Source organism: Wyeomyia smithii, chromosome 3 (genome assembly GCF_029784165.1).
Source record: "Wyeomyia smithii strain HCP4-BCI-WySm-NY-G18 chromosome 3, ASM2978416v1, whole genome shotgun sequence".
NCBI lineage: Eukaryota > Metazoa > Arthropoda > Insecta > Diptera > Culicidae > Wyeomyia > Wyeomyia smithii.
Window position 1 is genome coordinate 150842905 of NC_073696.1, and position 23834 is coordinate 150866738.

Sequence of the window (23834 nt, forward strand, 5' to 3'; positions counted from 1 at the left end):
TGGCTAAAGCTGGAATTATACGCTGGGCGAGCATGTTGCAAAAATGCCGGACAACTACCCTGCGAAGATGGTAGACCAGGTGGAGCTAGATCTGGCATAGAGTACACGGTGTCCCAGGGATTGAAGAGCGGCAGCAAATAACCGAGTGAATTGAAGAAACTTTGTAAATCAGGCCATGTCATTATCACGGAATGCCAAATAAATAAATAAATAATAAGCCAGTAGAAATTATAAACATGTATTTTGTTTTCGAAAACTTTAAGTTTTTGGCAAATCTGTTTCAACAAATAATAAAGTGAGAATGAGAAAGGCTCGGTCTCACCTCTAGATGGATTAATTCGTTTTTTTTAGATCTGGCTAGTCTAAATGAACATTGTTGTTTTATTTTCGTTTTGTTACATGTAAAAACACTCTTAAGATAGTATCAATATTATATATTCTACTATATAAAAATGGAATTTCGTAACGCTTGATCTTATTGATATTATTCCCTCCGTCTCTGTGGTGTACAGTAATCACCATCATTTAAAATCGTTCTAAATCACAAAAATAAGCGGTGGCATGTAGGTTTTTTCACAGGAAAATGTTCGCTGATGTTAAGGAAAGACATTTGAGAAAAAATAATTAGTAACTGGTTACTACAATTTGAGATATTATTCACAAAACTACGTTAAACATGCAAAATTATGACTTTTTAAGCTGAATTTGCCTCTAAATCAAAATTCAAAGCGATGACATGTGATTCTTTTTTCATTAAAATGTTTGTTAACGTTCAGGAAAGACATTCGAAGAAAAATAAATTGTATCTGATTACTAAAACTTGAGATATTATTCACAAAACTACGTAAAACATGCAAAATTTTGACATTCTGTGCTAAATTTGCCTCTAAATCAAAATTCAAAGCGATGACATATGGTTCTATTTCGAATTCTTTTTATGTCCAAGGTTATCAAGGTTAGCAAAGGGGGTGGCAAAAAATAAATAACACCGAGACGAAAAAAAAAGAAATATCTTTGATCAAAGTTTGTGTGCAAGTTATGACGTTTGTAACTTGCACTCAAATAAATGTTGAAAAATAACACTTTAGTATGATTATTATTTATTTCGCTTGCCTTCCGACGCCCCTCTCGCTGTCACCTGACTTGTTTGTTGCTAAATTAAGCATTTATGCTGTCGGGAAACCAATGAAATGAACAAAACGGTTTGAGCTTTTTTTTCTTCCCCTTCCAATATTCAAGATTTCTGAAGCACCCCCCCCCCTTCCCCTTCAGGGGGTGACATAAAATGAAAATAAAATTTGTAACGGCCTTATGTGGATTAAAACGTTAGCTTCTTCTCAGACGTGTTCCTTGGACACCAACAAACATTTTTGTTATAAAAATTCACATGGTATCCCTTTAGATCTGATTATATGGGTGAACTAAGCATGAATGGTCATGCTAAATTCTTCTTTGAGTGCCGGCAATTGGAGCTTTAAGCCGCCATGCTCGCGGTTGCGCGCCAACTGCATTATTGGAACTCTGGCTACAAAACCGCTCCACAGAAAGGCGCCCATCCTCGAAGTAATCTTGGCTGTGTGTACGGCAAATGGTGGCAGGATAGAAGATAGGTACCAGATTCTGGAAGTACCGAAAGTGTTAAGCACAGTTACCTTTTGATGCAAAGATAGGCAGAGCGACGACTGCAACCATAACAATTGTGAAAATTTTCCAACCACAGCGTTCCAATTCAACGATGTCATCGGCCGGATCGAGTTGGCGAAAATAACACCCAATATTTTAACCGTGCTAGATGTTTGCAGCCACTGAACATTTATTTGGTTTTCTTCATAGTAACCCACGTCGATTGCAACAGTTTTGCGCACGTTTAATTTGGCGCCAGCAACTAGCACAAACCGAACAAACAGCTCATTCATTGCTTCGATTTGTTCAGGCGAGGTAACGATCACGCTGATATCGTCTGCATAAGCAACCAGTAGATCATTCCCGCATGCTTGTTCGAGTCGGCACACCAGTGGATGAAGATATAGCACGAAGAGGTGCATAGACAACGGGTCCCTTTGCCGAACCGAACGTTGTATGTCAATCGACCGTTAGAGATGTCCGTTAACAAGCAGTCGAGAGCTGGAGCGTTGAGCGATCTGGGAGAGCAGTGTGACGAGGCGTTCGTTGAAGCCGAGTGAACGCATGGTTTTAAAGAGAAAGGAGTGCCGGACTCGATCAAAAGCATGGTCCAAGTCTAAGCTAACAAGTTCCCCGGCGCGACGATGATGCCGGAGACTGGCTATCCTATCTTTCAAAGCGAGAGTTGCCTGAAAGCTATTTCGCTCTGAGTTTGAACATTTCTGTCCGTCGCTCAGTATATGGTGGTATCGCATCACATCCTCCAGTCGGGTTTTGCGGATGCGAGAAAACAACTTGTAGTCCGTGTTCAAAAGCGAGATGGGGCGATACGAGCGGGCCGTGCCATCGCCACCCTTCTTCTTTACTAGGACGATGATGCCGTCTACGAAAGTTGTGGGGAAGTTGCCAGAAAGAGCGTCATTCATCACAAGATTGAGTTCCCGGTGGATAACGTCGAACATGCGGTGGTAGAACTCTTTTGCGAGACCGTCGGAACCGGGCGATTTTCGTGACGCGCTCGCTCGTATTGCGGCGAGAATCTCTAGCGTAGTTATCTCACTCGTACAGGCTTCGTTAATCACGTCGTTGGGTGGTATTACGTTTTCGCAGACGAGCGTGTCGTCGTTCGGCAGAGCTGCATGCCACCACGGGTCGACGTGTGGCGATCGTCGAGGGCGCACAATACAGGTGTGACCACTGACAGTACCGAATAGTCCCGGACCAGCAGCGGGAGGTCGCCTAGGGGTGGTGAGCGTCGGACCAGGGACAGTCGACTCCTCGCAAAAGCCACAATCACCCGGAAGCACCTCTGACGGAGCGAATAGAGCCGCTCCCAACACCCAAAAGCCCATCGGGACTGATGCGAGTAAGGTCCCGATTATGGCAACTGGCAGCGTAGTGAACGGATATGAGCTGGATTTCGGAATGGTACCGCATCCTCGGGCTGGCACCTGCATCGAGCTCCCTTAGTAAAGTCGTGTGACAACGGCTTGAAATGGCGAGGTGGTACCCGGTGCAGGGGTCTCTGTCCCATAAAACCTGGCAGGCCTTCCAGTACGTTCCGAGTCTATTGCCTGGTGGGAATCAGGCAGGAGTAGGATCAGATGGTTGTTCCTGACTTGCGCCGGTCGGTGGAGTCATAGTTGCCCATAAGGCGCTATGACTGCTTACCCTAGCCATGACCTCACTGCTTCGGCATAGACCACCATGGGACCACATAGGCGACTACTCCACCATGGACAAGGATAGCGGCTGGAAGGGGGACCCATATAACATCAAGATGAACACATTCAAAACGAAAGAGACGAGTGCGGAGGGATTACAAAATCCCTTCGCAAGAGGTGGCATCCAGCGGTCTCCGCAGAAGAAGGCTGAGACGGATGCGGCGAAGTCTGGAGGTGGAAAAACGGCGAATCCGTCGGTGTCCACACCAGACATCTCGGTAGACGGTCCCTTGCTAGTCAAGGCCGTCGAAAGGTGTATGGATACGCGGCCAAGAGTGGCGGCGCTGTCTGAACAACTCGATGCCATAATCGAGTTCTTGGCGAACAGGCGAAACATCGCTGGCGACCTGAAGCAGAGCCTCTTCCTGCTTCGGAGCACCATTGATGAAGCCAGAAAGGAGCACGAAGAACTCGTAGCTCGGGTGAAGGCGGCCGAGAAAGCGGCCAGGACCGGAAGGGCGACTGCATCTAAAGAGGTGCAGACAGACGCCCCCTCGTTCGCGTCGGTCTGCTCCACGGGGCAGGTCGCTAAGCGAACGAGGCAGTCCCCGGGGGAAACGGCCCCCGGGAACACCAAGAAACGATTGGTCGTGCTACTCCCACGGGAACACACGCCAACTGGTTCAAGGTCCACCGCGGAAAAGGCACAGGTGGAGGCTACGGGCAACCCTTGGACTACCGTAGAGGGTAGGAAGCGTCGGGAAGGTGCGACGCGACATGATGGCGGAGCGGCCAGAGGACCAAAAAAGGTCAAAAAGGCGCGGAGTAGGGGAGATGCCCTCATACTCAAGACGGATGGGTCGAAGTTCTCAGAAGTCTTGAAAAAGATGAGGGGGGAAACCCAGCTCAAGGATCTGGGGGCAGATGTGCGGAGTATCCGCCGATCTCGCACTGGCGAGATGATACTTGAGCTCCGGAAGGACGCCAAGAACGAGGGGGCTACCTACAAAACGGTAGCTGAAAAGGTCCTAGGGAAGGAGGTGCAAGTGCGGGCACTCACCTCAGAAGTGACTCTCCAGCTTAAAAACCTGGACGAAATCACTGAGGGGTGCGACATTGCACAAGCCCTCAAAGCGAAGTGCGGGGTGGAGGTGGCTAAGGAGTCAATCCGCCTCCGCAAAGGTCCGGCGGGGACCCAGATAGCTACCTTCCGACTACCGTCGGCAGACGCTAACCTGGCCCTGAAAGAGGGCAAGTTGAAGGTCGGCTGGTCTGTATGTCCTCTGGGCATACTTCAGCAACCAGACATTTGCTTCCGGTGCTTCGAGGGCGGACATAAGTCCTGGACCTGCAAGAGGCCCGATATGAGCCAGCTGTGCAGGCGATGTGGAGGTGCAGGCCATAAAGCAAAGGACTGTGGGGAGTCTCCCAAGTGCATGGTATGTTCCGGGAAACGGGACGCCAAACACTTTATGGGAGGCCCCAGGTGCCCAGCCGGTAAGCCGGCTGCGAAACCACGGGCGTAAGGGTGACTCAACTGAACCTGAACCATTGCTTCGCGGCTCAGCAGCTGCTACACCAAGCAGCCACTGAGTCGTTGTCGGACATCGCCGTCATATCGGATCCCTACCGCATCCCTCCCGGAAACGGTAACTGGGTTGCGGATGAGTCCAGTTTGGCGGCCATATGTATGACGAGCAAGTTCCCGGTTCAGGAGGTTGTCTCAACCTCAGAAGAAGGGTACGTAGTTGCTAAGGTGAACGGAGTGTTCTACTGCAGTTGCTATGCTCCGCCACGTTGGTCTACCGAAAGGTTCACCCAGATGGTCGACCTCCTATCCATGGAGCTAACGGGCCTAACGCCGTTGGTGGTGGCGGGCGACTTCAACGCTTGGGCTGTTGAGTGGGGAAGTCGCTCCACGAACCAGAGGGGCCAGATCCTGTTGGGGGCTTTTGCAAAGCTCAACCTTGATCTGGCCAACGTTGGGAACAAAAGTACATTTAGCAGAAATGGTGCGGAGTCGATCATCGACGTGACGTTCTCCAGCCCAGGACTGATCAAGAACTGGAGGGTAGACGATGGCTACACTAATAGCGACCACCAGGCGGTCTGTTTTAGTGTAGACAACAACGAGAGGCGGCAAGCGACGGGTAGAGCCAACACTCCGACCGTTCGCGGGTGGAAGACATCGCACTTTGATGCCGAGGTATTCGAAGAGGCAATGAGAAGGGAGCGCGAGGGGGGCAGTTGGCTCCGCCCGACTGCTGACCAACTAGTTGCTATGCTATCGCGGGCGTGCGACGCCATGGCCAAGACTAAAGGCGCGCTGGCGCCTGCAGAGCGATCACCAGCGATGCTGGAGCGTATCATCGAGGGACTCTTTCCACGCCACGAGCCAAGTCCTTGGCCTCCGGCGGTCGAGTCTCACGTCCGACGTTCCAGTATCTCAGACATAGACCAGAGATGGTCGGCCAACCTGCCGAGCATCCAAACCGTGAGCGACGACAGCCGTGTCGAGGCAGGGGAGGAGGCAAGGGTTACGAATGAGGAAGTCATCGTGATCGCCAAATCCCTAAAGGTGAGCAAGGCACCGGGACCGGATGGTATCCCTAACCTGGCGATCAGGCTGGCGATAAAAACGGCCCCCGGGCTGTTCAGGGCAGTCATGCAGAGGTGCCTGGATGACTGTCTCTTTCCGGACAGGTGGAAGCGGCAAAGACTGGTCTTATTGCCGAAGGCTGGCAAACCGCCAGGGGACATATAGGCCATAGGCCTATCTGCCTGCTGGACACCGCGGGCAAGGTGCTTGAGAGGATCATCCTCAACAGACTGGTGAGGTACACGGAGGGTGTACACGGTCTGGCAAGTAACCAGTTCGGCTTCCGGAAGGGCAGGTCCACGCTGGACGCAATCTCTTCCGTCATCAAGACGGCGGAGGTAGAAATCCAGCGCAAGAGAAGGGGAATACGCTACTGCGCAATCGTCACGCTCGACGTGAAGAATGCGTTCAATAGTGCCAGTTGGGACTCCATAGCGCTCGCGCTCAGGAGCATTAATGTACCGGTGTCGCTGTACAAGATTCTGGAAAATTATTTCCAGAATCGAGTACTTGTTTACGACACAGAGGAGGGTCGGAAGTGTGTCCCAATAACCGCAGGAGTTCCGCAAGGTTCTATCCTGGGCCCGGTGTTGGGGAATGTCATGTATGACGGAGTGTTAAAACTCAAGTTCCCTGTAGGGGTTGTGATCGTCGGCTTTGCAGACGACATAACGCTGGAGGTTTACGGCGAGTCTATCGAGGAGGTCGAGTTGACGGCCGCGCACTGTATACGCAAGGTCGAGGACTGGATGCGCTCCAGGAAACTGGAGCTCGCGCATCATAAGACGGAGGTCACGGTTGTGAACAACCGTAAATCGGAGCAACAGGCGGTGGTCAGAGTCGGAGACTGCACCATCACCTCGAAGCGATCCCTGAAGCTCTTGGGGGTTATGGTGGACGACAAGCTCACGTTCGGGAGTCACGTCGACTATGCCTGTAAGAGGGCCTCATCGGCTATTGCAGCACTATCTCGTATGATGTCCAATAGCTCAGCGGTTTATGGCAGCAAGCAAAGACTTCTTGCCAGCGTGGTTTCGTCCATACTTAGGTATGGTGGGCCAGTGTGGTCCAGAGCGCTAGGACTAACAGTTACCGTGATAAACTGGAAAGTACCTACAGGCTCATGTGCCTGAGAGTTGCGAGTGCGTATCGTACGGTGTCATACGATGCAATATGTGTCTTGTCCGGCATGATGCCTATCAGCATCGCCATCAAGGAGGACAGAGAGTGTTTCGACCAACGTGACACAAGGGGCATACGAGGTACCAGAAGGTCATTCTCGATGCTCCGCTGGCAGCGGGAATGGTCCAACTCCACAAAGGGCAGATGGACGCACCGACTCATACCGGAGATATCCGGCTGGGTCGGGAGACGACATGGTGAAGTGAACTTCCACCTGACACAAATCCTGTCAGGCCATGGTTGTTCAGGCAATATCTGCACAGGTTCGGACACGCGGTGTCCCCCATGTGTCCCGAGTGCGTGGAGGAGGAGGAGACTACTGAGCATGTCTTCTTCGTATGCCCCCGTTTCGTAAGAGCGAGGAGCAACATGATGGCTGTGAGCGGGCCTGGCACTACTCCGGACAATCTAGTCCGGAGGATGTGCGACGACCCGGACATCTGGAACGCGCTCTGTGCGGCCGCCTCTCAGATTGTTCTGGAGCTGCAACGTGTGTGGCGGGTCAACCACCAACACGCCAGTGGTAGCTAATTACCAGTCTCCAGGTAGTTAGCTAGGAGGTTATAAGAGTAAAGAGGGTGCATCACGCACAAAAGCCACTTCCCGACGTAATACTTAACCGTCGTTCCGGGAAGACCAGGGCTGGAGACTGGAGGGGTTTTAGTGGGTCGGGACAGGGATAAGTAGGTGTCTGGGGGAGTGTAACTACCCCAGCATCTCTCCCCTAGTCTCATCCCCACACCCTGAGTTCTCTTCTCAGGTGTCTGTTTGCAGATTTCCCCGCCACCTTTAAAAAAAAAAAAAAAAGGCGGTCTGTTATAGTGTAGACAACAACGAGAGGCGGCAAGCGACGGGTAGAGCCAACACTCCGACCGTTCGCGGGTGGAAGACATCGCAGTTTGATGCCGAGGTATTCGAAGAGGCAATGAGAAGGGAGCGCGAGGAGGGCAGTTGGCTCCGCCCGACTGCTGACCAACTAGTTGCTATGCTATCGCGAGCGTGCGACGCCACCATGCCTAGGACTCGCCAACCTAGGAATGGAAAGCCACCGGTTTACTGGTGGACGGACGCGATAGCCGACCTTCGCAGTGCGTGCCTCCGTGCAAGACGGAGGATGCAGCGTGCGCGAAACGAAGAAGAGAGGACAGAGCGCCGCGCAGCATCCAGTTCGGCAAGATCGATGCTAAAGAGTGCGATAAAGGCCAGCAAGAGGGCCTGCTTCGATAGGCTATGTGCGAGTGCCAATACAAATCCGTGGGGTGACGCCTACAGGATCGTAATGGCCAAAACTAAAGGCGCGCTGGCGCCTGCAGAGCGATCACCAGCGATGCTGGAGCGTATCATCGAGGGACTCTTTCCACGCCACGAGCCAAGTCCTTGGCCTCCGACGTTCGAGTCTCACGTCCGACGTTCCAGTATCTCAGACATAGACCAGAGATGGTCGGCCAACCTGCCGAGCATCCAATCCGTGAGCGACGACAGCCGTGTCGAGGCAGGGGAGGAGGCAAGGGTTACGAATGAGGAACTCATCGTGATCGCCAAATCCCTAAAGGTGAGCAAGGCACCGGGACCGGATGGTATCCCTAACCTGGCGATCAGGCTGGCGGTAAAAACGGCCCCCGGGCTGTTCAGGGCAGTCATGCAGAGGTGCCTGGATGACTGTCTCTTTCCGGACAGGTGGAAGCGGCAGAGACTGGTCTTATTGCCGAAGGCTGGCAAACCGCCAGGGGACCCATCGGCATATAGGCCTATCTGCCTGCTGGACACCGCGGGCAAGGTGCTTGAGAGGATCATCCTCAACAGACTGGTGAGGTACACGGAGGGTGTACACGGTCTGGCAAGTAACCAGTTCGGCTTCCGGAAGGGCAGGTTCACGCTGGACGCAACCTCTTCCGTCATCAAGACGGCGGAGGTAGCAATCCAGCGCAAGAGAAGGGGAATACGCTACTGCGCAATCGTCACGCTCGACGTGAAGAATGCGTTCAATAGTGCCAGTTGGGACTCCATAGCGCTCGCGCTCAGGAGCATCCATGTACCGGTGTCGCTGTACAAGATTCTGGAAAATTATTTCCAGAATCGAGTACTTGTTTACGACACGGAGGAGGGTCAGAAGTGCGTCCCAATTACCGCAGGAGCTCCGCAAGGTTCTATCCTGGGCCCGGTGTTGTGGAATGTCATGTATGACGGAGTGTTGAAACTCAAGTTCCCTGTAGGGGTTGTGATCGTCGGCTCTGCAGACGACATAACGCTGGAGGTTTACGGCGAGTCTATCGAGGAGGTCGAGTTGACGGCCGCGCACTGTATACGCAAGGTCGAGGACTGGATGCGCTCCAGGAAACTGGAGCTCGCGCATCATAAGACGGAGGTCACGGTTGTGAACAACCGAACAACCGTAAATCGGAGCAACAGGCGGTGGTCAGAGTCGGAGACTGCACCATCACCTCGAAGCGATCCCTGAAGCTCTTGGGGGTTATGGTGGACGACAAGCTCACGTTCGGGAGTCACGTCGACTATGCCTGTAAGAGGGCCTCATCGGCTATTGCAGCACTATCTCGTATGATGTCCAATAGCTCAGCGGTTTATGGCAGCAAGCGAAAACTTCTTGCCAGCGTGGTTTCGTCCATACTTAGGTATGGTGGGCCAGTGTGGTCCAGAGCGCTAGGTACTAACAGTTACCGTGGTAAACTGGAAAGTACCTACAGGCTCATGTGCCTGAGAGTTGCGAGTGCGTATCGTACGGTGTCATACGATGCAATCTGTGTCTTGTCCGGCATGATGCCTATCAGCATCGCCATCAAGGAGGACAGAGAGTGTTTCGACCAACGTGACACAAGGGGCATACGAGGTACCAGAAGGTCATTCTCGATGCTCCGCTGGCAGCGGGAATGGTCCAACTCCACAAAGGGCAGATGGACGCACCGACTCATACTGAAGATATCCGGCTGGGTCGGGAGACGACATGGTGAAGTGAATTTCCACCTGACACAAATCCTGTCAGGCCATGGTTGTTTCAGGCAATATCTGCACAGGTTCGGACACGCGGTGTCCCCCATGTGTCCCGAGTGCGTGGAGGAGGAGGAGACTGCTAAGCATGTCTTCTTCGTATGCGCCCGTTTCGTAAGAGCGAGGAGCAACATGATGGCTGTGAGCGGGCCTGGCACTACTCCGGACAATCTAGTCCGGAGGATGTGCGACGACTCGGACATCTGGAACGCGGTCTGTGCGGCCGCCTCTCAGATTGTTCTGGAGCTGCAACGTGTGTGGCGGGTCAACCACCAACACGCCAGTGGTAGCTAATTACCAGTCTCTAGGTAGTTAGCTAGGAGGTTATAAGAGTAAAGAGGGTGCATCACGCACAAAGGCCACTCCTCGACGTAATACTTAACCGTCGTTCCGGGAAGACCAGGGCTGGAGACTGGAGGGGTTTTAGTGGGTCGGGACAGGGATCAGTAGGTGCCTGGGCGAGTGTAACTACCCCAGCATCTCTCACCCAGTCTCATCCCCACACCCTGAGTTCTCTTCTCAGGTGTCTGTTTGCAGATTTCCCCGCCACCTTTAAAAAAAAAACAGGAGGGTTGTGTGCAAAGCCACGACCGCAAGGTTGAAGTAGAATACTTTTACAGGAAAGATAACCCGGCTGCTTGCGTGTCAGTCATTTTTTCTAGTAAATAAACGTTGACTAATCAGATCAATCGAATTTTGCGCTTCAACAAGGATTGAACATTTTCAATAATATAGTAAGTTGCTTGTCATGATTGGGGCTTGACAATTTTAAAATTTTGAGATGAAATTTTTTCGGATGTCGTGCTCATGACTGAAGGAAAAGATAATTCAGTACGTTTTGAGATACGGAGATGAAGTAAAATTTATAACTTTTACAAATTTAAAAACGTGAATTAACTTATTAGAAAATATTAACTCTTCAATCAAGTTTTTATTTCATTCTGAAAAGGACAATTTGTTGTTCATTTTAATATCGGATAAGATGCCGATCACATCTTTGCGTTATCAATGACAGTGCGAATAAAGTATTCCTTGTGATAAAATAAACAGTGAAAAGCTCACTCAAAACTAGACGGCTCACGTGTTGTCAAAATGAGTTAACTTTTCATTGAATGCATTTACTAGTACCCGCTATCGCACAGAGACTGTATTTCACTAAAATGCCTCACTGCATCAGCTGCTATCGATGCTGATACCCGCTGCAACTGCTACGCTATCCGTAGCCATGCTACAGTTGTGGCCGCTATACGCTGCCATTGGTATCCACTATCCCTACTTCAGCTGCTATCGTTGCTGGAATCCACTGCAACTAGTGCACTATCCTTTGCTACGCTACAGCTGTGGCCTCTTTCCGCCATCGCTGGTATCCATTGCACTGCTAGTGCTGCTGCTAAGGGAGGGCGACTGCTGTTGTCGCTGTCTAGAACTATAATGAGTCGCTTCGTCTGAAACAGGCTCTTATATAGCCTAAATAGCATGTTTTAAATGGCAAGGTACATGATTCTGTCGACCGTGCTTGGGAAGCAAGCATATAACGACCAATCAGAGGTCGAATTTTTCGTTTTGACAAGGCTTGACTATTTTCAATAGTACAATAGTGTGAATAATAAAATTACAATTATCTTATTTTGGGAAGAATCTTAGAAGATTTTCCAATCTATTGCTGCAAGAACGAAGGAAACCCATCGAATACTAACCGATTTATTAGCATTTGAAATTGGACATATTTTTCCCTTTTTTCGGTTTTAGATTTTCATTTCACATCCCTATGTAGCCGAACTTCCTGAGAGAAGTATTCTACTTCAAAAAAAAAAACGTGTCGTCGTCAGCTTCTTCTGCTCTTTCTTCCTCGGAGTATAAATGGGAGAAATAGTCGACCATGTGCGCCTCGATGGCCTGGGGCTGGTCGATGGTTTCGTTCTGTTCGGTTTGCAGAGAGGATATGATGGTTCGTTTTCTACTCCGTTCTCCCAGTTGATAAACAGAGATAGGTTCTCCAGCCAGGTACGTTTCGTTGATGCGCATAAACATATGTGAGAAGTTACGCTGTAGTGCCAGCATCTCACCTTTAAGCTGATTTATAGTTTGTAGCATCGCTGGATTCTGGTAGTAGCCATCGTATGCTAGCCGTAATTCGAAGTAGAGCCGCTGGTATTCGTTGTGGAAATCATCAAAAACTGCTCGCGACTTCCATTTGAAGAAAGATTTGGTTTTGGGCTTAGCATACGACAGCCACCATTTCATCCAAGATGCGTAGTTTCGGCGCTGGCGGGTCCAATATTGCCACCGATATTGGAAGTCCGCCACATTTTCATCGGTCAGCAAATGACGACGAAGGGACCAGAAACCACGGCCGTGCTCTCGGCCGAGGTGGGGAAGACATAGACGGAGTGTGAGTGCTTTGTGGTCGGAGAAAGAGCAGACGTGAGCATGTGCTGTTCGGAGATAATCGCGCAGCCCAGTACTTACGTAAATACGATCGAGGCGGGATCGTGCATTTCTGTTTATAAACGTGAAGCCGGTATCTCTTGGGCAGAGTATTTCCCACACGTCGTGGAGCTGTAGTTGTTGTACGGCTGTCCTGAGCAACAGACTTGTGTTTTGACTGGATGAGTCGCAGGGGCGAAGTACGCAGTTAAAATCGCCCATCAAAATTACGTGCTCAGTGCGATTTCGAAGGTAGTAGGCCAGTCTGCTGTTGAAAAACTCCTCCCGAGCTGCTCGCAACGCAGTTCCAGAAGGGGCATATACGTTGACGATAGTGACATCTTGCACTCGTAAGGCAATCAGTCTACCGTCCAAGCTTTTTTCGACGTGTGAGTGCGTAATGTGTGGTTTAAGCGCGATTGCCGTACCTCTTCTTGCGTGATCTACATTTGCGTCAACTACAAACCCCGGCAATGATAGCTGGTCATTTTCCACTTCTTGCAGACATACAATGTCCAGGTCTTGGCTATTTTCGAAAGTTTGCAGAGCGTTTACCTTCGTTGGACTCGTAATGGTGTTAATGTTGATGGAAGCGACGTTGTAGGATGTAAAAGCCATAAAGAAATTAAAACTCCTCCATTCCATCGTCTTCGTCATCGTGGCGGGCCTTTTTTGTGATTATTTGTCTCCCACGGCTTAGCTTGCTGCTCGTGGATGTGGAAGATGCATCTGTCTCATTGCCATTTGTCGATTTGCTGGTGCTACGCTAGCACAGATCCAGAGAGTTGAGAACGATACTCTGCATTGGAGTGGTGAGCAGTCTGGTCGATGTTGATGGTTTTACCGTGGGTTGTATCTGTTGAGAGGATGGTACTACCGTAGCCAGCTGGCTGGTGGTATGCGTTCCGGATCCTGACGGCACAATTTGGCTCGAGGGTTGTGTCAGTTCAGGATAGTTTCCTGAGGTTACTGGTGGTGGTAGTTGTTGTAGTGGTTGTGCTGACTTCTGAGTAACTGGTTTTGTTTTGAACGGTTTCATCGCTACTGGCTTCACCGTGGTAGGTTTTCTCATATTCTGCTGTTGTTTTGGACCCATTTCTTAAGCGACGTTAAGGTAGCTCTTCTGGACCAATAGCTTTTTGTTTTGGACACACGAGATGCCCGTGTGTGTCTGCTCGTGACAGTGACGACACGATTGCAGTTGCCTTTTGTAGGTAAAGTAAGCCTGCGCTCCGTCGATGGTAGCCCACCATTCTATATCCCGCGATACCACCATACGGGCAGACCAGATACCGAGCGGGATGCCTACATACTCATGCCCTCCCCCAAAGTCAGCTCACGGATCGAGATCACTTCGCCATATCGCTTCAGAAAATCTACGATTTTTTCTTCGGTCACATTTTCGGGAAGATCCCACACCCGCACTTGTACACTTCCATCTTCCATAGTTATGCGAAGTTTGTATTTTTTACCACTAAACTCCACTTCATGTTTATCGTCGTGCTCTTCGACCACTTTTTGGGCCAGGGCAAGGTCAGCGACCTTCGCAAAGGCGCATGACTCACCTCTGTGGCACTGTAGTCTAAGCACATCTTCTCTCTTCGGACAAAGTACTGTAAGGCAAAATTCGTATATCTTTTCAAACGACGGCTTCAGCGGTAGATTTGAATAGTCAATTCTAAATATATTTTCGCGCCTCATTGCGGACAAATTCCTGCGCGACGCGGCCGGGTGACGCTCGGTCAATAGCAAAAACTTAAAACGCCTTGTTCTCTGATAGGGCACTCGATAAAACACGTCTACACGTCTCAGAGGTTGAGCGAATTGTGATATTATTCACCTTGATTGAGACACCCCATATGGAGGAATACTTCTTGGGATTAAAAAGTGACATTCTTTCTATCGTATTAACTTCCCCTCGATGCTACGAAGCTGCCACATGTCAAATGACAATACAAGGTAAGACCTTTGTATTACCTCAATCTATATTCCCCCCAGAGCACAGGTTGGGCAACTGGTGCTCTTTGATTTGATAGAACTTCTTCTCTCACCACGTTTGATTTTGGGAGACTTCAACTCTTATGGCGTGGCTTGAATTCTGCCCACAACGCATATCACCTGACGAAGCCGTCAGTTACCCTATATATATTAAATACGGGTCAATTTTTTTGATATTGATATGTCAAATGAATTGAAAGTCTGAGAATAATAATAGAATCTATTAGATTCTAATATTATTTTGAGGCGGGGCTTACCGAATGGAAATTGACTCCGGAATGCACTGCAAGTACTCAGTCATTCTGCAAAGGGTCTTTGGAAGGTCGGTAGAGCTAACACCTTCTAGGTTCCGAAAACAAGACAGACGCAGAAACAAGAATCAACAGCATTGTCTTTTTTTTCACCCTATCACTGCCAGACAGTGGAATCTAGAAGGTCATACATACATACTTTAACTCTCATGGCGTGGCTTGGGGTTCCCGTTACAATGATAACAGCTCCTCTTTGATCTATAACCTTCGACATGACAGTTTCGAACAACGGTGAAATGACACGTGTTCCAAAACCTCCAACACGTCCAAGTGCTTTGGATCTATCCCTCTATTCGACGTCGTCTGGATTACACATTGAAGGTGATCATTGATCCTCACGGTAGACCAATTGATATTCCGTATGACCTCACACGGAACATCGAGTGAAAGTTATACGAGGAAAGAAGCTGTTGATTCGATTCAACATCTTCTACCATTTGAAAAATACAACCTCCTCGCAGGTTTGCTTCTTGACGCCGCGTTGCAAGCCCAAACGAAGAAATATCCCTGCGTAACGATCAAGGAACGGCCTACCAATCCGTGGTGGGACAATGGCGACAATATATTTCGGTATTCGGAGCTTGATGCCGAGCTTAAAAGCTTGACTAAAGCAAAGAAACGCGGATATTGGCGTTGGTTCGTAAACGAGACGTCGAGGGAGACATTGATGAGTACTCTTTGGAATACAGCCCGAAGAATGCGAAATCGTATAATGGTCAATGAAAGCGAGGAGTCTTCAAGTCCTGGAGCAAAACCTCGTACCGCAGGATTAGAGGTAGGTGAAAGTGATCGCCATCCAAAAACCGGGAAAACTAGCCTCTGATCACAGCCCTCATAGGCCGATTGCAATGCTATCCTGTATCTGGAAATTGGTGGAAAAAATGATACTCCGTCGTTTAGACCATTGGGTCGAATCAAATGGTCTACTTTCAGATATTCAGTTTAGCTTCCGCCGTGGGACCAAAATGACGAATGATTGTCTTGCGTTGCTTTCAATAGATATTCAGCTGGCGTATGTTCACAAAAAACAAATGACGTCTGTGTTCTTGGACATTAAGGGGGCTTTTGATTCCGTTTCTATTGACATTCTTTCGGGTAAACTTCACCGACAAGGATTTTCTCCAATTTTGCACACGTTTTGGCAACTTTTCGCATTAGCTACATGGGTCTTCCCCAAGGTTCATGTTTAAGCACCCTTCCTTGCAACTTTTATGTAACTGCCATCGACAAATATCTGGCAAATTCATGCACGAAAAGACAACTTGCAGACGACAGCGTGGTCTCTGTTACAGGAGCCAATCAGCCAAGCTGCCAATTTGCAAGGACCATTGCAAGATACCTTGGACAATTTGTCTGCTTTAGCTCTACAGCTAGGTATCAAATTCTCTCCGGAAAAGACTGTGAAAGTAGTTTTTCTAGGAAGCATGAACCTGCTCAGCTCCAGCCACAATTAATGAGTAAAATGATTTAAGTTTTGGTACACAAGTATCTTGGTGTCTGAATTGAGAGAATTTTCTTTTCACCCAGGAGACCAATCAACGATATTGTCTGTAATTGAGTACGGGTGTTTCTGTTTCCGCTCCGCAGCAAACACACATTTGATCAAACTGGAGCGAATACAATTGTTGTCGGCAGTGTAGATGAAATTTAGGTTTAATAAGAAGACTCCCACTCGTTCAGTAGTGAGAGTTTAATTATAAATTCCTAATTGGGAAATTAGGACAAAATATTAGAAACGGCGATTTGCTTGACAAAATTAATTACCTTTAGTATTTCACACTGTGGCAACGATATAGGTTGCGGCGCTTTTCAGGCCTTGTTGTAGCGAAATATTCCTACATGTGATAATTGTATAACTTATTTTAAATAAAAGATGTTCGCAATATAGCTACCTTGATGAGTATAAGTGAATATAATATGTTCCTTGCTTAGTAACTTTAACTAACTTAGTAACAATAATCATGAGAAAACTATTTAGAAATCAATTAGAACTGGCTATCTCGAGTATCGGCAAACGTGTAAGGCGACATCCATAAATTACGTAGCGCGAAAAAACCCGATTTTTGGACTGCCAACACCTACTCCCCCATAAAAATTACGTAACGCTGAAGAAGGATTACCTTGATAAAAATGCTCATTTTTGGAGAGTCTCTCCAGGGATTGTTCGTTACGTAACACTGAACGCACCTCTCCCCCTCCCCTGTGTAACAAGTTGTAACGCTCAAGGATACCCCCTCTCCCCCCTATGAGCGTTACGTAATTTATGGATGCCGCCCAATCAACTCACTGGATAAACGGTCTTTGTCTTCTCCAAGTGATGCCATGTCCACTGGCGCTAACGTTCCCTTGAGTGGACACGGGTGTGGTGTTTGCGATCAGTCGTCAAGACCGTCAGTCAAAGGTACGGGAGTCTTCCTAGTTCCCTGAAGGGCGCAGGCAACAACAATATCGTTGTTTGCGTATCGCCTTAGGTTGCTTGCAGTCGACCCATACAATGAGTTTGGAGGTCTTATCAGGAGTTCTACCGAACGACAAGGACACGTTAAGACCCCGGATCAGGAAACAGCAACCAGACCCGCACGATACTCTCAGAACCCGAGGGAGACAACTCAATATGCCAGTCCGTAACATCTTGGCTTAGCAGCGGAACATATTGCATATGCTGCTCACCTATGGCAATGGAAAACCATCAAACAAAAAACCAGTGCTTCCAATGAAAAACATCCTAGTTTTAATTTCGATTTAATTTCAGCTCGTAGTCGGCAGCGAGGATAGAATATTTGATTTAGTTATTAAGATACTTTAGAGAGTAAGACACAAGATATAATTGACGCCGATAAACATAAATTTGTATTTTGCCGTGTCGAATAAATGATAGATGAAGAAAAAACAAATCAATATTAAGTATCAATAACTTGAGAAAAAGTCAATATTTGATAAGTCATAAAATTTTACAACTATTCTCTTAGAATTGGTACTCAGGCAACCTCAACGATTTTTGATTTGAAACGCAATCTTTGTGTTGGGTCAAAGTATTTGCTACATACGTGGTTTATCCGATCGTAGCAACCGAAGACCATCTTCGGAATTCGATCTAATAATTTTCAATTATTTACCCAAATCCGATGGTGAATAAGCTAAAGGAGCTTGATACTCTTTCTCTTCAATTGAATTGTTTGGAGGAAACGACTCCCGTGACCTCTTCAGCTGTATCGTGTCCTTACCATTTGGCTGGCAGCCACAACTATAACAATAACAATAATTTTAGATCAACAAGTTTCCCGTGTGATGGATGTTATTTTAAGCATTTGTGTTTTCAAAATCAGTGACGCTCAGAGAAAGAAAAAACAACGCCAGTAGTCAATGAAGTTTTGATTTATGCTCAAAATTTCAACAGGATGCGCAGTGCACTCAAAATTAATCACATTAATAACAGAATAAGTGGATGTTCATACTCAATCACCCTAGCAACGGAAACGAACTGGAACGAAGATATTAAAAGTGAAGAAGTTTTCAACAGTTCCTTTAATGTGTTCGGGAGCGATCGTGATTTATTACTATCTGATAAGAAATCAGGTGGAGGATCGCTTGTGGCTGTTGGGGTTTAGCATGATTCTGAGCAAATCATAACCCAGAAACATGCCGAATTTGAAGATGTCTGGGTTAAAGTTCTATTGAAGGGTGAAATCCATATTTTCGTATCTTTTGACTTTCCACCCCACTTTGCCAAAAAGCAATCATATGAAAAAATTTTAAGAACAGTAAAATTAGTGAATGATGAGTCCAACACTAACTCAAAAATTCATATATATGGAGATTTCAATCAAAATGATGCTGATTTTATTGTAAATAATGATAATGAATCGCTTTTACTTCCTGTAGTGGGAGAAAACGAAACTCTGGAATTTATTTTTGACGGATTTAGTCAACTTGGATTAAATCAGGTTAACTCAATCCGGAATGAACAAAACTGTTTTTTAGACTTCTTATTCACCAATTGCACGGAAGATTTTAGTGTTGACAAAACAGAATATTCCCTATGGAAAAATGAAAAATTTCATACTGCAATTGAGTACTCACTAATGATTGATACCGGGAAATCACGACCCTCTGGTCATGAGCCTGAATATAAATATGACTTCACTAAAGCAAATTTTGAACTAATCAACCGTAAATTAACTGACATCGACTGGCAACCGCTTATAAAAAATAAAGTAGATATGAACAAAGCGGTTGATAATTTTTTATCATCACTGTATGGTGTTTTAGATTCAACTGTACCAAAATCAAAAAAGAAAACGGCTAGCTCAAAAGATCCCATTTGGTTCACCAGAGAAATTTAAAGAATAGGAAACAAAAAGCTCATAAAACTTACAAAAAACTTAAAGACCAAGGAAATTTGGACAAATATTTAAACATATGAGATGAACTGAATACTAAAATATCTATTGTGTATGAGAACTACAACACAAGGGTAGAAAATAACATTAAATCAGACCCAAAAAAGTTTTTTAAATTTGCAAACGATAAAATGAAGTCTAATAACTTCCCATCTCGCATGCAATATGAAGACTTTGCCAGTACTGACTCAAAGCAAATCTGCAACATGTTTGCGAGTTTTTTTCACACCGTTTATAAAAATAGCGACGAAGTCAGGGACTTTGAGTATTTCTCGCACTTGCGTGAACAAATAAATAACGTATCTATTAAGCAAATAACTGTTCAAGAAATCCTCGCAACACTAAAAGAACTGGACGCTTCAAAAGGTCCAGGTCCAGATGGAAGTCCACCGTCACTTATGAAAAATCTTGCTCCTGCCTTCGTAAAACCCTTGTTTTGGCTTTTCAACTTATCCCTTACGTCCGGACAATTTCCATCGGTCTGGAAAAAATCGTTTCTTATACCGATTTTTAAGTTAGGTAAGATATCTGACATCAAAAACTACCGTGGCATTGCAATGATATCATGTATTCCCAAACTTTTTGAAGCTATCGTAAACCAAAAAATATTTAATCAGGTAAAAAACCGCATAACCATAACGTGTAACAAACATGGTTTTTACAAAGGAAGGTCTACGGCTACCAACTTGCTTGAATTTTTTGATTTTTTTTTTTGCGTCTATGGACAGAGGCAACTTCGTGGAAACTCTATACACGGATTTTAGTAAAGCTTTTGACAGAATAGATATTTCCATGCTGATGTTCAAATTGAAAAAACTGGGATTTGAGTCAGACCTACTTAGATGGATTGAATCTTATTTGACGAATAGGACACAAACGGTTAGGTTTAAGGGACACCTTTCTGTACCAGTAAAAGTGACATCTGGAGTTCCACAAGGCTCCCATTGAGGCCCTTTGCTCTTCATTTTATTTGTTAATGACGTTACCCTTGTGTTGAATCGTCTCAAAGTATTGATATATGCCGATGACATGAAATTATACATGGAGATAAAACACAAATCAGACATTCAACAATTCCAACAAGAGGTTGACATTTTCTACATTTGGTGTAAAAAAAGTCTTCTAGATCTCAACGTAAAAAAATGCAATATTATATCCTACACAAGGAAAAGAAATCCTGAACATTACAATTGCCCTTTAGGACATCAAGTTGTAGAAAGGTGTTATCAAATTAGAGATTTAGGATTAATTATGGATTCTAAGTTAACATTCATTGATCACTACAATACATTCATCAATAGAGCCAACAGTATGCTAAGTTTTAAAAAAAGGTTCAGTTATCATTTCGTATACCCGTACACTATAAAAACTCTCTTTGCTACATATGTTAGATCTATTTTAGAATACTGTAGTGTTGTTTGGTCGCCTTATCAAGACGTCCATTCCAATAGAATCGAATCCGTACAAAAACAGTTTTTGTTATATGCACTAAGAAAACTAGGTTGGAATTAATTTCCTCTCCCTTGTTATGAATCGCGTTGCATGCTTATTAATATAGAAACGCTTAAAAAAAGAAGAGAAATTGCTTCGGTAACTCTTGTCAACGATTTAGTTTCCCAACGCATAAGTTCGTAAAATTTGCTTGGAAAACTCAACTTTTATGCTCCTACACGCTCTTTAAGAACGCGAAAATTTTTGTATTAAATTCTTATAGAACAGAATATGCCATGGCCGGGCCAGTTAGTATAGTATGATGAGTCTTTTCAATAAATATTGTGAAGTTATTGATTTGTCACGATGTCACGAAATGCTCTTAGAAAAATATTAAACACTAGAATTACATAACTATATTTGTGATGTTAGCAATAGTTTTTAAGATGTAGTCTACTATGCTTGACGGAAATAAATAAATCCTGATTGAAAAGAATTAAAGAATAAGAAGAAAAGGGTCATCAAGAAGAGGATCATCAATGACAAATAAAAACAAGAGCATTCAAATATTTTTTCCATTGTACCTAACGTAGAGAGATATGAAGAAGAAATAAATAAAAACTGCAAAGAGCCAAAATTTTACCTCATCCTCCGTTGTGCTATCGCTATCTGTCTCTGAAGTGGAATCCAATTCTGAATTTATTGAGTTTGACGATGATGAAAATGAACTTGACATATTACTTGTTGATAATACAGTTGTACAAGTGGCAGCATTGCTCTCCTATAATGTGATAAAATATATTATGTGATCAAAACTTTAATTGATTCAACCAACCTGCGAAGATCTTCTCAATCCATATCGTAAGCTTCCGTTAAACTGACTATCAGCTTCATTTTCGTTTTTGTTAGACTTGTCGAATGAGTCAAAGCAATCATTACTGATTTTAGTAGCAATAGGAACTTCCTGAACTGTATATTTCGCACAATTTCCAGTAATGTTCGGTTTTTGTATATTGGATGAGTCTGTAGTTTGATTGTCAGTTTTTTTTTGAAATGCTATATCGTTAACTTTAGCTCGATTAACCGCGAAGGGGCATATTGTCAATTCTTTTAGCACGTTTTTAAATAAAATAATTGTCTGCTTGCAAAGAATTTCATGTTGGTCTGTATATTTCATAATAGCAACGGTCGTCCGATAGAAAAGCTCCAAGGCTTCTATAGACAAATGCGACGGATTACTGTGGTTCACTTTAATGGGATATGTCGCGTTGCAATCATATAATATTTTAGCAGATTTGAGGTAGTGCGATAAATATACAACAGGTGGTTCTTTTCTTTTTTCAGTTATCTTACCAAGCATATAGTAATACAACCATATTTCGTCTTCGTGATGACCATTATGCTCTAATTTATTAGTTTCCTTTACGTCTTTTTTCGCTTTATCAATATTAGCCAGGTTGAAACATTTATAAGCAATATTTTCACTCACATTTTTCTTAATTTTTAGAAGATCGAGTCTGAAATGTGATAAAATGCCTAAAATGTACAAAATGTTGTTGCTTTTGCTACTGAAATTGCTATTGCTATGGCTTTCGCTATTGTTATCGTATTGTTATTGCAGTTTTTTAAGGTGGGGATTTGTTAGTAGCTTAAGTATTTATGATAAATATTAGTACATAATGAGTATGTGTGTCCCATCACAAATGGTGACTTCTCAACACTATTAGAAATTTGTAACTTTAATTGTTAGGATTTGTTTACCTTCGCAATTAGGACTTATCATTCGTAGGGATTTAAACCTACTTGTCAAATAAAGGAAATAAACTGACAACTAACCTAATTGCTAAGGTTGTTTTTGTTTTTAAATAGTTTATTTGACACGGCACGATACAATTTATGTTTAACTGAGCCAAGTACATTTTTTTTTAAATTCTAAATTAGCAGGGAAAAGAGGGAGGCCTTTTCTTTATTCTCGCGGCCGACTACGAGCTAGTGGGGATTTAAGGTGAGAGGAGGGGAGTTACAATTTTGATTTCAACTATATTGAGTTATACGATTTAATTATTTGTACATGGCTAAGCAGTGATGTTCTATTTGAGCAGTTTGGACTGAGGTGTCTGCGTGAACATGAAGATGCCGAGTCTTCGTTTGGGTGTCTCCAGCTTAGTGTATCATCTTCTTTCAGCGTGTAGCGGAAATGGTAATCTAACAAATAGATAGAAGAGTTTCATATTTTAATACCAGCGTGTTTTATGAACACGTATAGCTGTGTCATGTACTGGAGATCACCGCTTCCCAGAATGTCTCTAACGGGTACGTTCGGTTGTTTTCCTCGGGCCCGAAGGGAATCTATAAGCTCAGACCTAACACCACAGTATTCGGTACACGACTAAACAACATGCTCGATGTCATGGTAGCCATCGCCACAAACGCAGTGATTACTGTCTACAAGCCCTATACAAAAGAGATGCGTGTTTAACGTATAGTGATTGGACATAAGTCTGGACATCACGCGAATGAAGTCCCGACCTACATCCAACCCCTTGAACCATGCTTTCGTCGATATCTTAGGAAAAATGGAATGTAGCCACCGTCCCAGTTCATCTGAGTTCCATGATGATTGCCAACTGTTGAGTGTTCTCTGACGCAAAATGCTATAAAATTCATCAAAAGCAATTGGTCTTTCATAAATATCGCCGTCAATAGCACCCACCTTAGCTAAAGAGTCAGCCTTTTCGTTACCCGGAATCGAGCAATGAGAAGGGACCCACGCTAAGGTAACCCGGTAATTTTTATCTGTTAAAGCACTTAAAAACCGCCGTATTTTCCCCAGGAAATACGGGGTGTGCTTCACAGGCTTCATTGATCGCAGAGCCTCAATGGCACTGAGACTATCTGTGAAGATGAAGTAGTGGTCTATGGGTAGGGTTTCGATGATTCCAAGAGAGTACTGAATAGCAGCAAGTTCTGCGACGTACACGGAAGCAGGAGCATCGAGTTTGTAGGAGGCGGTAAAATTTTCGTGGAAAACACCGAAGCCAGTGGACTCATCTAGATTAGATCCGTCAGTGTAAAAGCTTTTATCATAACTAACATGTTTAAACTTATTGGAAAAAATCTTAGGGATCTCTTGGGGTCGCAATTGATCCGGGATACCAGAAATGTCTTGTTTCATGGTGGTGTCGAAGAATATAGC

At 45.4% G+C, this 23834-nt stretch overlaps 1 protein-coding gene across 2 annotated transcripts in view; it reads right to left on the bottom strand.

Annotated features, from left to right (window-relative positions):
- Positions 1 to 23834, bottom strand: part of LOC129727093 (calcineurin-binding protein cabin-1-like) — a 667482-nt gene that overhangs the window by 299479 nt on the left and 344169 nt on the right. For both annotated transcript variants that reach the window (XM_055684544.1, XM_055684543.1), the window contains 2 exons: positions 21474 to 22155; positions 21282 to 21419 (listed from right to left, as the gene is read on the bottom strand). In XM_055684544.1, the coding sequence (XP_055540519.1) occupies positions 21282 to 21419; positions 21474 to 22155 (820 nt within the window). The remainder of the gene's footprint in view (positions 1 to 21281; positions 21420 to 21473; positions 22156 to 23834) is intronic.